Source organism: Dunckerocampus dactyliophorus, chromosome 3, assembly GCF_027744805.1.
Source record: "Dunckerocampus dactyliophorus isolate RoL2022-P2 chromosome 3, RoL_Ddac_1.1, whole genome shotgun sequence".
Taxonomy (NCBI): Eukaryota; Metazoa; Chordata; class Actinopteri; order Syngnathiformes; family Syngnathidae; genus Dunckerocampus; species Dunckerocampus dactyliophorus.
Genome location: NC_072821.1, coordinates 19,906,840 through 19,922,210, shown reverse-complemented (window position 1 = coordinate 19,922,210; position 15,371 = coordinate 19,906,840). Strand labels below are relative to the sequence as shown.

Genomic DNA, 15,371 nt, shown 5'->3' with positions numbered 1-15,371 from the left:
TAAATGTATAATAACTTTTTTAACTAAAATGAACTGGATTATTAATTGAGAATAGACTATTGAAGCTGGGTTTTTTTGGCAAATTTGAAAAGCACTGACATTTTAGACATACAGTCAAAAGTCAGTTTTTTACGCCCCAGTTTTTGTGCAAGTCGGTTTTTGTTGGAAATTTTCGCGAAAGGTTTGCCTGGTTTTTGTACAATTTGGTTTTCGGCTGACATTTTGGAACAAATGAATGACAAAAAACGAGGTTCCATTGTTTCCTGTATTTATTCCTTTTCTGTTTTAGTCTAGATCTGTACAAAAGATGAAGAATTGAAGCCAAGAATAATTCTTTGTTTGCTTATTTCCTCTATCTTTCATTGAAAATAAAAACATGTAAACCATGCCGGTGTACAAGCTGCACATGTCCACGTCATAAAATGACATATTGTGGTGCGCACAAGTCTGTAAGGTTCAGGCAGCTCTTTATTTGACAGGAGCCAATCATGAGCTATGAAAAATCTCACAATGATTGCCAACCCATTGGAAATTACAAGAGGTCATTGCTCAATATAACAGTGTGACTCACGGTCTCATCTTACAAACAACATTAAACTCACCACACAGCAACTTAACACTAACTAACTAACAACAGCTATTTTCACATTTGACCATAATGCATTACTGAAGAGCAATTCATTGGAGGACAAAAAACAGAAAATGGTGGACGGCGCTGCAGTGCTACCTCTGTCCACCAGAGGGACCCAGAGGAGCCCGGCGCACAGAGCCCAGAGGGAGGTTGACGTCATTGCAGCGCCCCAATGAATGCGTCGCTCAGACGCAATGCTTTATGGAATAACTTTAAAGGAGATATTTTTTCATTTCAAACTGATGTTGGTACACATTTGTCAGGTACACGTTTTGAGTGTTAAGTTGCTATGTGATGAATTTAGTGTTGTTAGTAAAGTGTTCTTAGTAAGATGACACCGTGAGTCAGACCGTTATGTGGTAATGCTGTTATATATACTGACCTCTGCGATTTCCAATTGGTTGACAAGCACGTTATGTGTGCACTGATAGCTCGTGATTGACTCCTGCCAAAGAAAGACCTACCATTTCCTTGCTGACTCATGAGCGGTACAGTATTTAAACAATTAGTAGTAGTTTTGAAGTAAAGGAGATGTCACAAGATTGAAATTTAGCCATAGATTAGCCACAATGCTGTATAAGCCACAGTGTTCAAAGTTTAAGAAAAAAGTAGCTGCGTATACACCAGAATTTACAGTACATGGCCGACATTATAAGTATTATAAGTAGGGCTGTCAAATGATTAACAATTTTGATCAGATTAATCACGGTTTTAAGTTAATTAATCATGATTAATCACCATTAGCAACTATGTCTGAAATATGCCCATTTGTACTGTATTTAATAAACAAACAGATTGATAAATGACAGGACAGGATTATATATATTTGTGTGTATTAACACCTCCAATTGAACTGAATGTCAATCAAGCTAAAATATACCACAGAAGTCTAAAAATCTATTTGTATCTTGTCTCTTTAATAGTAGCAGAATCACACTTTAAACCATGTTATTATGAGAAATGAGGAGTTCAAAGACATCACGTAATTTAAGGTCAATTTAATTGTTTTCTGTGTATTTTCCAGCATACTTAAATGTAGCAAATTGTACATTCAAATTAAGAGTTACGAAGTAAGTGATAAGAATATCTACTTCATGTTTTTCTTTATCGTCCTGTTTATTTACACACGCACGCACACACGCACACCCACACACACACACACACACATATGCATTATAAAGCCGTTTTTGGGATGTTCCGAGTGTCCCTGAATGCATCTCGCTGTCGTTCCCAGGATGAACATACGAGAAACGTGTGTGATTTGGAGATACATACAGTATATGGTGTTAAAATTGTACTCCTGTAGATGTGTTCAGGTCAGAATGTAGTTATAAAAGAGTGACAGACTCTGTGTGACTGTGTGGGGACGCTCCACTCTGTGCATGTGTTAATTACATTAAAAATTTTACGTAATTAATTAAATAAATTACTTACTGCCGTTAACGCGTTATTTTTGACAGCCCTAAATATAAGTATTTTTGTGTATTTTTTGCAGGGAAAAGTGCACTTGGAGCTCCGTCTGAGTGAAGTCATCACAGACAGTGGAGTCATCAACCACAAACTAGCCACACGGTAAGTCTCAGCACATGCTTTATGCTGTTATTGCATCCACCAAGTCAGTGGTATTGTTACATAGTTTGTTGAATGACTATGCAGCAGCAAATACTATGGAGTCCACTTCCACCCAATTGTGTGGAGGACTGGTACATGTGTCTAGCACCTATTCAATTTGGCAGAAAAATGCAGATAGGGGATTTTTTTTTATACTTTGAATCACAATGCAACCATTCCCCCCTCCTCATGACAGAAATGGTAGAGTCCTGTTCACCTAATCCCAGCAAAAGCTCAAACTTGGCAAAGGTCCACACGCTACTAGTCTAAGTCATTCTAGTTTAATTTACACAAGGATCTGGTATTGACAAGAAAAGACAGACTGTCAACCTGCAGGATGTGAATTCTGTAATTCACATCCACAGTTTTGTAACTAGTCAACATTGCAAGGCAAGACTTCCGACCACTTCCTGTCAGCTGCTGTCACCTGTGGTTTAGCTTGAGGACTGCCACCTCCCGACTTTGTTCCACACTCTATTAGGTAATGGATGGATTGGCATGAAAAGTAGTTCACTCATGCCATCACGCCATGCATCCTGCTGAATCCTTTGCGTTTCATCTCACTTCCTCTGGTACACATTCTTGTGGAAGTTTTGACCACAGTAGTTTCCTTTGTGCAGATGCCTCACAGTGACAAAGTGTGACTTTCTATATGATTGCTACTGTTGTTTGTGATGCATGTACACTATTCCAAATTGCTCAGCCACCTTTTTGTTCATGCAGGCGGTTTATGGCGTGAGAGCTGTGAGTTTGTGTGGCATGACCTTACGGATCTACTTGTTAAAGCACAACGCTTTAAGTGAAGTCAAAGCACAATGCAGGAAGTTTTTGCTTGTGTTATGTGTGTGTGTATTATGTTGGTTTGTGACCACTAAAAACGCATCTTTGTTTACATGCCTTGCCTAGCTTTCAATATCAGAAGCTAGCTAGCTTGCTAGCTAGATTTATCCTCCTAGCTCTTTGTCTTCAGGCTCCAAATGTGACATTCCATTCCATTTTCGTCCACTTATCCACGTGGATAAGCGGACCGGGTAGCGGGGGTTGCGGGGGCATTAGTCTCAGTAGGGAAGTCCAGACTTCTTGGTCTCCGGCCATCTCTTCCAGTTCTACTGGGAGGACACCAAGATGTTCCCAGGCCAGCTGTGAGACAGACCACCTCATCAGGGACGTGTCCAGGAGGCATCCGGACTAGATGCTCGAGCCACTGGCTCCTCTCGATGTGAAGGACTCTGAGCCCCTCCCGGATGACCGAGCCTAACCCTAACCCTCTCTTAGGGTGAGTCCAGCAACCCTACGGAGGAAACTCATTCCAGCTGCTTGTATCTGCGATCTTGTTCTTTTGGTCACGACCCAAAGGTCATGACCATAGGTGAGGGTGGGAACATAAATCGACCGGCTCAGCTCTCTCTTCACCACAAGGGTCTGGTACAGTGACCGCATTGCTGCAGACGCTGCGCCGATTCACCTGTCGACCTCACACTGCAACCTTCCATCACTCGTGAACAAGACCCTGAAATACTTGCACTCCTCCACCTGGGGCAAGACCTCACTCCCAACCCGGAGGGTGAATCCACCCTTTTCCAACTGAGAACCATGGCCTCGGATTTGGAGGTGCTGAGTCACATCCAAGAAGCTTCACACTCAGATGCAAACCGGCCCAGTAAACGATGAAGGTCACAGCCTAATGAGGCCATCAGGACCGAATAGCAGAGATGAGAACCTAAGGCCCCCAAACTGGACTCCCTTGATGCCTTGGCTGCACCTAGAAAACGTTCACTGGAGATAGGCTCGACTTACTGCTGGCAATTCCAACCAGGCTCCTGCTCCGGTTGTACAAGGACCAAATGGCACGTAGTAGCATACCACCAATCCCGTGCTCCCGGAACACCCCCCAAAGGGCACCGCGAGGGACACGGTCAAATGCCTTTTCCAAGTCTTCAAAGCACATGTAGACCGGCTGGGAAAACTCCAGCACCCTTGCAAGGGCGTAGAGCTGGTCCAGTGTTCGAAAACCACATTGCACCCCCTGAAGCCGAGGTACGACTAACGGTTGTACCATTCTCTCCAGCACCCTAGACTTCTGATTCCCCCTATAGTTGAAACACACACTCCGGTCACCCGAGAGGTATTCTTCCCGAATATTGAAGAGACATGTCAGCCAAGACAGTCCCTCAACATCCAGAGCCTTGAGAACTCAGGGCGAAACTCGTCCATCCCCGGAACCTTTCCACCGGGGAGTGTTTTGACTACCCCAGATACCTCAGCCATTTTGATGGAACTGTCCGCATTTGTGTCCTCAGACTCTCTTCCTCTATGGAAGGTACTGTACCTGTATGTCAGTGGGATTGAGAGGGGCCTCAAAGTATTCCTTCCACCATTCGATTATATCCTCAGTCGAGCTTAGTAGGCTTCCGTCCCCACTGTAAACAGTGTGAACAGAGCACTGCTTCCCCCCTTCTGAGGCGTTGGACGGTTTGCCAGAACCTTTTCGAGGCCGACCGAATGTTGTGCTCGATGGCCTCACCGAACTCCTCCCACAGCCGAGTTTTTGCTTCGGCCATCGCCGAAGCCGCGTGCCGCTTGGCCTGCCAGTACCTGTCAGTACCTGTCAGCTGCTTCAGGAGCCCCAAAAGCCATCCATGCTCGATAGCACTCCTTCTTCACCTTGACGGAAGCCCTGACCTCTGGTGTCCACCATCGGGTTTGGGGCTTTCCGCCGCGACTGGCACTGACCAGCTTGCTGCGGCAGCTCCAATCGGCTGCCTCAGCAATGGAGGCACGGGATACAGCTCATTCAGACTTGATACCCTCATCCTCCCCCAGGATGCAGGTAAAGCTCTGCCAGAGGGGAGAGTTGAAGACTTGACAAACAGAAGACATTCCCAGCACACCCTCACTACACGTTTGGTTCTCCCAGGTCCAAAAAAACACCATGTAGGCATTTGGCTCAAAGAAGGGACTAGTAAATATCAATACAGATCCAGGAATGTTTTATTTATCACTGTAAAAGCGTTGTACAGTAGCTTTAGCTTTTTATAGCTTTTCGCGGGGGTTACATCCAGGTCAACCAACAAATAGCAAAAAATTCTGATATGCCCATAAAATTTGTATTTCTACCTTGACGTTGACATTCTCCTCCGATTTCAGATCTACATTTGCAACATTTGTTTTTAAGTGACTATTGTAATTATTAGATTAGATTCAGCTCCAGAATCTTCAATTGCCATTGTTCACGTGTGACACAATCTAAGTTTAAGCCCTAAATATGCTTCACACACTTATTAAACGGATGTATAGTACACAATGTATAGGTACTCCCCACTTATGACTGAAAATGCAAGATGTTGGATGAACACATGGAATCGGAGTAGGTGGACACAACTATGGTACATTCAAGGGCCGCCGAACAATGTGCGAGATGTCAATGGTTGATGAAAAAACATTATCAGTGAAGCACAGAGAGATAAACATGGGGCAAATTGTGGACTTTTTTTTAAACAGTGGTACATGTATGCTGTACATTTTACCTGAATAAGCACCTATTTGTAAATTACTGCTGAGTTATGGTGAATGAGATATTTTCTGTGAAAAAAATGGTACGTTTACAACTCAGCGTCATGTTTTTTTAAAAATTCTTTTACACAGTCATTTATCATCCCACTCTAGTTCATTTTGTCAGGAGAAGCCAAGTTTACAAACCCATTATCTAATTTGGATCATTAATATTTATTATTACTGTTGTGTGTGTGAGTGTAGTTGTTTTCCATTTCCTTCTCTGGGTCAAGTCTAAGGATGATCCGGCGTGGCTCTGCTCCCATGCATTGTGTCTAAGGTGCTTAAAGGGAGACAGGAGCATGACAGGCAGACAGAGCCCAACATTCACATTTCCTACGCATTCAAAGAAAACTACACAGCGAACTCTTGACTCTTGATCTCAGTCGCAGATTAACAGGAAAGTACCATATTTGTTCCGAGCGGCAAATATTTGACCCCTGAGTAGATTTTTGTACTACTGTGTGTGTGTGTGTGTGTGGGTGTGTGTGTGTGTGTGTGTGTGTGTGCATCTTAAAAACTCGGAAACCCTGTTTTACATTCCTTACAAGCTACCCTTTTCTCACTTGACATAATACATAAGGATAGTCACAAATGATTGTATTTTACTGAATCAGCTGCTTCCTTTATAGGAAAATATGTACTTCTTCTGCAGTAATTTTGTTCTTGGATAATAATATGTGTTGTTTTTTGTGTTTAACATTTTTTTCTTTGTTAGATTTCACACGCAAAAATAGTACAGCGATTTCCACAAAACCTTGGATTGGGCTTTTGCCACGTACTAAGGAAAATACGATAACTGTAAATGTAGGCGTGTATCTCTGTAACGGATCCCAGGCAGTGTGGCTGTGCAAGTGTACGTTGGTAAACCTCACTGGCTAAGCCTTAATAGCTTTGCTGAATGTCGAGTTGACTGTCTGGGCATGTGGGTCGGTCATTGGCACTCTCGACTCTTATTCCGTAGGTCCTATGTTTGAGGCCAGCGCGGGCTGGCAGAAAAAAAGCAGTCACATCTCTCTAAAGGTCCCGATCCAGGATGTTTTTTTCCTTATAGTCGCGTCAGCTTTGTGCATTTTTTCAAATGTATTTTTTATTTTATCTCCAAGTGAATAATGCAACTATTTTAAACCAATTAATGGAGGTAATTATATGTTATTAATGACTAGAATTAATTAATAATGTTAAGGTGTATCCAGGAATTGTCTATCAATGAAATACTGTGCCAGTTCTACGCGCAACAAAAATATGAACACAGCACTTTTGTTTTTGCTACCATTTTTCATGAACTTAAAAGATGTAAAACTTTTTCTATGTACCGTATTTTCCAGTCTATAAGTCGCTACGGACTATAAGTCACATCAGTCAAAAAATGCATCATGAAGGGGGAAAGAAACATTTATAAGTTACATTGGAGTGTAAGTCACATTTACCGGTATTCATGAGTGAGCTTTTTTAGAAGTGTCGTGGTATTAAATTCACAAGATAAGAAGACGAAGCCAGAGGCATGATGATGATCAAGTTTTTTGTGAGTGTTTTTGTTGACCTTAAAAAGGCTTTTGATACAATTGATCTTACCGTACTTCTTAAAAACTGAGCAAATATGGTATCAGAGGAGTTGTACTTGAATGGGTTTCAAGTTATTTAGAAAATAGAAAACAGTTTGTGCAGATAGATGAGGTAGAATCTAAATTGCATCATGCAGTTCACAATGCTCGCTTGACCAAGGACTTCTTCAGGGAGAATAACATCACTCTTTTGGACCATCCTGCATGTTCCCCTGATTTAAATCCCGCAGAGAACATTTGGGGATGGATGGCAAAGAAAGAGAAGGGAAGCTTATAAAAATGGCCACTTGATGCCCTTCGTGAAGCCGTCTTCACCACTTGGCACAATGGGCCTCATTCACAAACATCTTCTTAAAAGTCTTCTTAAGAAGTGTACTTAAGAAGGCGTGGGTTGGAAACTGCGCCACATTCACGACACGTTCTTAAGTAGGGATAATTGTTCGCACCGGTGTTCTTAGGTTGATGAATGCCAACTGCGATGCCCGTGCATGTGAGGCCTAATTTGCATAGGTCACCGCCTATTATTTCCTATATAAGGTAAAAAATGTGCCGTGCGCAACAGGCAGCTGGAGGCGGAGATGGCAACGCGCAAGGGCGAGACTGAGAAGCAGCTGGACAACAAACGAAAGAAAAACTTCAATTCTACTGAAATAGAGGTGCTTTTACAAGGAGTGACCGAACAAGAGACCACCTTATTTTCACGTGTATCCACCGGTCATCAGGCCATCCAAAAAGAGTCGGCATGGAGCACCATTGCAGGAAACATAAATGCCGTTTCCACGGAGAAACGCACCACCGCAGAGGTTAAAAAGAAGTGTTTTGACTTAAAATAGAGTCCAAAAAAAAAGATTGGACTGCACCGGAGGGATCTGGAGGAAACGGGAGGTGGGCCATCAATCAGAAACCAAACCATTTCGGAAACTCTAGAAAATATTTACACAATCATGATGGAAAAATAAAGTCAAAATACATAGTTTGCGTGTGACTATTTTTTCTGTGGTTACATTTGATTAGACGCTGCCTAATTAATACAGCAGCCCCGTGCTCTGGCTCAAGACGTGGCTGGGGGCGCATGTCGTTATCTGGGGGTGCTACGTGCGCAATAGGCACACCACGTTTCATTGCGATGTTATGCAAGACGCAGCAGGCTATTATGATCCTGCACACCTGCAACAACAGAGAATCAATGATTTATCCAGTTGACCAAATAAAACATATTTGCAATGGAGAATTCCTGGATTAATGAGAGCCTTCACAAAGAATGAGAATGTTTACCTCTTATTTTTTTGCTATTCCAAAGCATAAATAAACTAAAACCTAATATTAAATAATACAAAACCTACCTTTGCTGGTTGGTAGAGCAGCCTTCCACCTGCACATCCAGCGTCCCTTGAGTATACCGATGGTGCGCTCCACGCAGGAGCGTGTACGTGTGTGCTTTTGGTTGTACATTTGTTCTTGTGGGGTCTGCGGATTATTCAATGGTGCCATGAGCCAAGGTGGCAGGGCATAGCCTCGATCACTTGTAAAATAAGTTAATGGCCACATAACAACATGCAAAAGGCAAGAAATTAACATTTTACGCACCGATAAACCATCCGTCGCATGCTGCGCCATGACTCAGGAGCATTCCAACGGAGGAATTTCGGAAAATGTAGGAGTCGTGTGTACCTCCAGGGAAACTTGCAACAACATTCAGAATCCTGTTGCGAATCTGAGATTATTTGGATATTAATTGAGTGATACCGTTTGCGATTGAAGTAGGGAAATGGATGAATGAATCGGGATTTGAATATATATTTATCCATGGAGTATATTTTAGTTGTTTTGATGATAAATAATTGTTGGGATATTTTATTTGCACTACATTTTTTGGGATCAGGTTGCAAAATCCATCATGAGGGCGATTGCGCATTGAAAGTGCAAGCTTTGCTTGTGCGTAAGAGTCCTCCTGAGCGTTCGTAGAATTTGTTCTTAGATCTAAGAACTGTGAGTTAAGAACACGTTTTGTGAATGCCAAAAATCTTCGTAAGAAGGCTTTAAGAACACATTGTGCATGAGAACGTTTCATGAATGAGGCCCAATGTTCCCACTAGCCTCCTGGAAACACACGCATCAAGCATGCCCAAACCAATTTTTGAAGTGATTAACTAGAACGGTGGAGCTACTCATTACTGAGTCCTACTGACAACATTTTTTGTTCTGGTTTGGAGAGTTTTTGTTATTTTTTGAGTGATGGTGTTAAACTTTTGATCAGCTGATAAACAGCCTATTTCAGTGTAATTGTCATTGTCAATAAATCACTTTTTGAAATTTCAAATAATCATGTCGTCATTCCAGTGACCTTAAATGCTCATTTATCCCTTTCCTTCGTCAGTTATATGCATTTTGAAGTGTTTTCTGCATGTGAAAGTGTTACGTTTGTTATTTTTTGTTGAGCAGAGTTCATATTTGATCTATATATTTGACCAGTTTTAGGAGTATCTCACTCTTCATAGATGGTAAAAATATACTACGGTACTAACAACACAACATTTTTGTGTCACTGTGGAGTGTGATATACTGCATCCTCCTTTTTAGAGTGTAATGTTTTCAACAGGATTTTGAAGTGCGGAAAACAAGCGTGGTAACATTAAAATGAGTAACATGGTCTAAAACAAATATGTCTGTCTGACAGTCTGAGTACAACATGTCAGAGCTCAGTGCAGCGATGAGAGCGAACCGGATAGTAGGCCAAGCAGGGGTTACATAAACAAGCTTATTGGACAGGAAGTGCGCTGGCATTAGTGATGCTTAACCCAGCCCTTATTCCTTATTAGGAACCTGTGTGTGTATGAGGAGTGTGTGTTTGTGTGTGTGTGTGTGTGTGTTTGTTGAGGGACGTTCTGTGATTTGCTGTGTAATTCATCAGGCTGTGACTAGCAGTGCATCACCGTGACACACAGGAAGTGATTCGTCCTGCCGGGTGTCTCGTCCTGTGTGGGTGCTAATCGCGTTACAGCATGATGTCATGTGGGAGCAGGACAACTTTAGACAGGTTGCACTTACACAGGAAGATAAGTACTAGAGTACTTTATTTTTTAGAGTACAAATACTTTCTGCATTTATCAAGTTTATCGTAAAAATGTTTTTTTGGGATAAAAACTTCTAACATTGACACACACACTAGAAAAAGCTTCTGTATCTTCCCAGTTCCTGTGGTAATAAAAAAAGCAATACCCACACATGCATTGCTGTAGTCAGCCTTTTTAAAAATGGGCTGTGAGCTATCAAAAGTGTTGCCAGTTCTCTGCCAATGCTTTCCATCTGAATAAATAACTACTTCTTTTAGCTCTCTCTAATATATTGCTTTAATTTGATGGTGTTCTTTTTCATTTTGTGTGGCGATCTCTACACGCTTATTATAAGCTCATTCATTTTGTCTTAAGTAAACAAACAAAATCTGCAATATGTCCTTAAAACACTCCCTGCTTGTTTGTTTCTTGTATGTTCATACATTTAATAGCCACAACATTAGGTACACCTAGACAACCTAATGAGATCCACCACAAAGCATAATTGTGCTCAGTTTTGATGGACACCACCATATTACAGTGTGTATATATTTTGTTTACATTATTAGCGACATGGCAGGGTCAAAACCCCATAGCATGATGCGGTGCAACTGAATGCTTGGCTGCAACTGATACATGCTGGAAGCTGTGGTTTTATCCAAGAGGGTTGATAAGAGGGCGCTAAAAGCTTTGCAAAGCTGTAGGTCTGGGTGTCAATTTTCACTGGTCTCGGCAGAGCTTGTGACCCACTCACATTAGTCCAATAATTAAGTGGTAATCGAGAACTTAACAGAGCTTTAATAGTCCTCTGAGAACATTCTACTTAGATGCCGTTTCTTTATAAGCTTTTTCATATATTTGTTTGCGTCTTCTCTAGATGTAGATTTCTTTTGCTCAGTACAATGGTGTCTGATGTCAGGACAAATGGCATTCAAACAGGGAGCCTGCTGACACGCATGATGATTTGCATCAAGTTAATATGTGACAGGACTGTGTGTGGGTGTGTAGCAGTGTGTACTGAATGTTTATTCATTGTAAAGACTGGCGATGTTTCCCACAGGACTGTAATCTATCTATGGTGTGGGTTGAAGGGGTGGGACAGATTACATCATCAAATACATTTGCATAATTGACCAAGACGCAAGTAGCGACAAACTACACTGTCTCATTACAATGTGTTTATGAGCGGACAGGTAGTAAAAAAAAAAAAAGCAGTGCCAAATTTGTTTGTGGCAGTCCAAAATTATTTGAGGGGGGGCCAATGCAAATAAATGAATGCATGGGAACCACTGACTGGTGTGCTTGTGTCCTTACAGAGTGCTGGAGTGCCAAGGTCTTCCAATTGTCAATGGCCAATGTGATCCCTACGCTGCTGTCTCATTACTTGGTCCTTCCAGGTTGGAACATACACACAGTGCACGTGTCCCTGCTTCACAAACATATGCGCGTACACGACCATCACAGTCTATCACAGTGGATGGAGTGGTTTCGATCTTGAGGACTTTAAACACAACTGAATGCAGATGAAATGTAACTGGGCCCTATTATCAAACAAATATGACAGATTTCCTGTTTATGTAAATCTAAATCTTCGTCTATTCTTTACAGTTATATGCGAGAACAACACTAAAAAACTTTAGCGTTTCAGTACTGTATGTGGAATCAAATTATGGAACGGATTGACCAAGGAGCTCTAACAGTGCACTAACCTGAGCGATTTCAAGAAGCAATACAAGCAAGTGATGTTTGCAAAATCGAGGAAGAAGAGTCCTGACACACTGTTTACATATAATGCTACGATATATCTACACTACGACACTCACTACTAACTCTTCATTCTTGTGAGCTCATTGTCAGTACTCACCCATTATGCAACTATGTTTTGTTACGTCTATTTCATAAATATTATTTGTTATGATTGATATGAAGTAGGTACGGTGACAAGAATTTTGACTACTATTTTACCACATTATTACATTACCTTATCATTTTCCTATGTATTTAACCAGCAAAGAGTGCATTTGGAATACAGGAAGTGAACAAATGTATTGCAATTGCTGTAAAACGGATGGGCGGCTTTGCTTGTTCTGACTGTGGAACTATGTGATGTATTCTAATGTAAAGTGTGTGCATGTTCAAATAAATTAATCGATTACCATTAGCATAAATTAATTTCAGTGGAGGATAACATGCAAAACTGTAATGTATATGTAAATGAGAACAGCAAATTCAGCAAACAATAGTGTCTCTATTTTTGTTATTTTCAGGTCAGAAGCAAAGAAGACCAAGGTGAAAAGGAAAACCAATAATCCACAATTTGATGAGGTTTTCTATTTTGAGGTAAAGTTGCCCAGCTTGTCGATGGTAAGAAGTCTCCTCATAATGCTGAGTCTACCTTGCAACAAAGTTAAAGAATCTAGCTTTTGCATCACAGCTGCCGTCACTGCAAACTATGGAGTCCGGAAATGTTGTGAACCGGTGTTCTGATTTATTCTCATTTATTCTAAGAAACCACTTCTCAGGACTGTGAGACATAGTACTGACTGCAACTTTACTGACTGTCCGATTCTGTTAGCTGGAGGAAGTTTGACATGACTTCCTCTCATTGCAGCACATCCACTTGCATAATTGTACACACAGTGTTGACATAGGCACCTTGATTAGAGGAGTCTGAATGAAAAAAGGTTTGAATGACAGAGTGTTTCTTGTCTGGCACACAAGAAATTAAACAGTGGGAGCGACAGGCTTTAATAGTCCCCTCAGAAGAGATTGTGTTTACACTAGGGCTGTCAAAAATAGCGCATTAATGGCGGTGACTAATTTAGTTCATTAATTACGTGAACATTTTTTACGCAATGAACGCATGCACATCATGTCAAGCCACACCCGTCTGTTTTGACTGAGGCACAATAGCGTTCTTGCACAGTAGCACAGAGTCTGACGCTCGTTTATAACTTTATTCTGACCTGAACACATTAACAGCAGTGCAGTTCCAACACCGTATGTGTATCTCCAATTTACAAACACGTCTCTAGTCCGACGAGGGACATTCATGGACACTCCGAACATCACAACAACATCTTTATTATACAGGTCTGGTCTAAATAAACAGAAAGACAAAGAAAAACAGTGGATATTCTCATCTCTCACTAGTGTAACGCTTACTGTGAATGTACAATTTGCTGCATGTTAACATGTGAATTCAATTTAAATTATGTGGTGTCTTTGAACGCAACCCATCATGGCTCTAATAACACAGTTAAAGGATGATTCAAATGTTCTGCTGCTCTTAACCCTCGCGGCTAGTTCTAGGCAAATACATTTTCAGACATGTGCAGTATCTTTTAGCTTGATTTACATTTTCAGTTCATTTGGAGATGTTAATACACACAAATATATATAATCCTGTCCTGTCATTTATTTCTCTATTCATAAAATACAGTAAAAATGGGCATATTCAGACATAATTGCAAATGGTGATTAATCATGATTAATTAATTTGAAAACTGTGATTAACGTGATTCAAATTTTTAATTTCATCATTTGACAGCCCGAGTTTACACTTACATGTGCACAGACAGAGCCCATTGACATGTATGAAGAGGACATGGTATTCCCTAAGCCAGTGGTTCACTACTATACTGTTAATGCCTGTTAATCATCAGGTTAATTATCCAATTTCACTGAATTGGTTCTAAAATTATTATTTCTTTGCTACAAATAAAGTTTCTTTACGACAAAAATGCTTTTCTACTAGATAGCGGAAGGTACATAATTAACCTGTGTATCCACAGGTTGCCATCCATGCAACATTTTTTTATACTGTAAAATATGCACCTTGGCTCACAAGAGGTTGGGAAACACTGCCCTAAGCAGTGTGGGATTTGGTGCCTAGCTCAGCGGCACGTAGGCAGGGCTCAACCAGTCTCAACATTTTTGACACTTGGTAGGGTTGTCTGTTTTCTTTCTAGTCCCAAAGAAAAGTCATTTTATTTCTTCAAGACTGAGCAAACGGAAAATTTGAGCATCATTTGGGAACATTTCCTTCTTGCAACACAGGCATTCTACGGTTTGCGCTGATTCCAAAAGCATCATCTCACAAGAATTTTTTAGTAAATCATACAAAAAATTAATTACTGGATGATTTTTCAGCAAAATGAGCTGTCCACAAAAATACTAGAAATAAACTCCACAACCATGGCTAACAAATTTTGTCTCAAAATGATTTGTTTTAAATGTGTTTTAAATCATCTTAACAATTTCACTGTCACTATTTTATGACAGTTTGAAGTAACAAAAATTGACATTTGCTAGTAATTTCAATGTGAAATCAGGCTAAATATGTGCAAGCTCGGGGTCTGGCGGGAAATGCCTATTCATCTGTGCATTATTCTCTGTACACATTTGAAAAAGTCGTCCGATAGTAGTCAGAGTGGCCTTGTTGACCTCAGTCGCCAGCAGCGCTGCTCTGACATTTGATGTGTTGCTCCTCCCGCTCCCCTTCCTGCCGCTGCTGCATCAGGACAAGAGTGTGATTGATTCAGACACACTAAACACTCTGACTCATACATGTCTGGACTCTTGAAGCTAGTACAGTAAACAGGTCATGTGGTGGTCTGTATCCTCTGTTATACGGACAATACGTATTGTGACACACTCCTTTATCTTCTTCTTCATCTCCATCTGTCCTTCCAACTTTATGGGAACAGTTTGAGAAAGACCGTTTCCGGTTCCAGTATGACAAACCATGGCCCATAAATACATGTTGGGATGGGTTTGGTGTGGAATAACTTGGGAGCTCTGACCTCAAGCCTATCAAATACATTCAAAAAGTGATACTTTTTGTCCATATAGTCCATGTTTGAAACAAAACAAAGTTCAAATGTGCTTGTGTCTCGTTGCTGTGGCTTTGCACCTCCATGTCTCATCAGGAGACAATGCAGACTTCTGTCCGTGCTG

General features: G+C 41.1%; 1 protein-coding gene across 2 annotated transcripts in view; it reads left to right on the top strand.

Annotated features, from left to right (window-relative positions):
• Positions 1–15,371, top strand: part of rasa3 (RAS p21 protein activator 3) — a 59,713-nt gene that overhangs the window by 30,865 nt on the left and 13,477 nt on the right. For both annotated transcript variants that reach the window (XM_054770388.1, XM_054770387.1), the window contains exons 5-7: positions 2,127–2,203; positions 11,729–11,809; positions 12,680–12,752. In XM_054770388.1, coding sequence (XP_054626363.1) covers positions 2,127–2,203; positions 11,729–11,809; positions 12,680–12,752 — 231 coding nt within the window. The remainder of the gene's footprint in view (positions 1–2,126; positions 2,204–11,728; positions 11,810–12,679; positions 12,753–15,371) is intronic.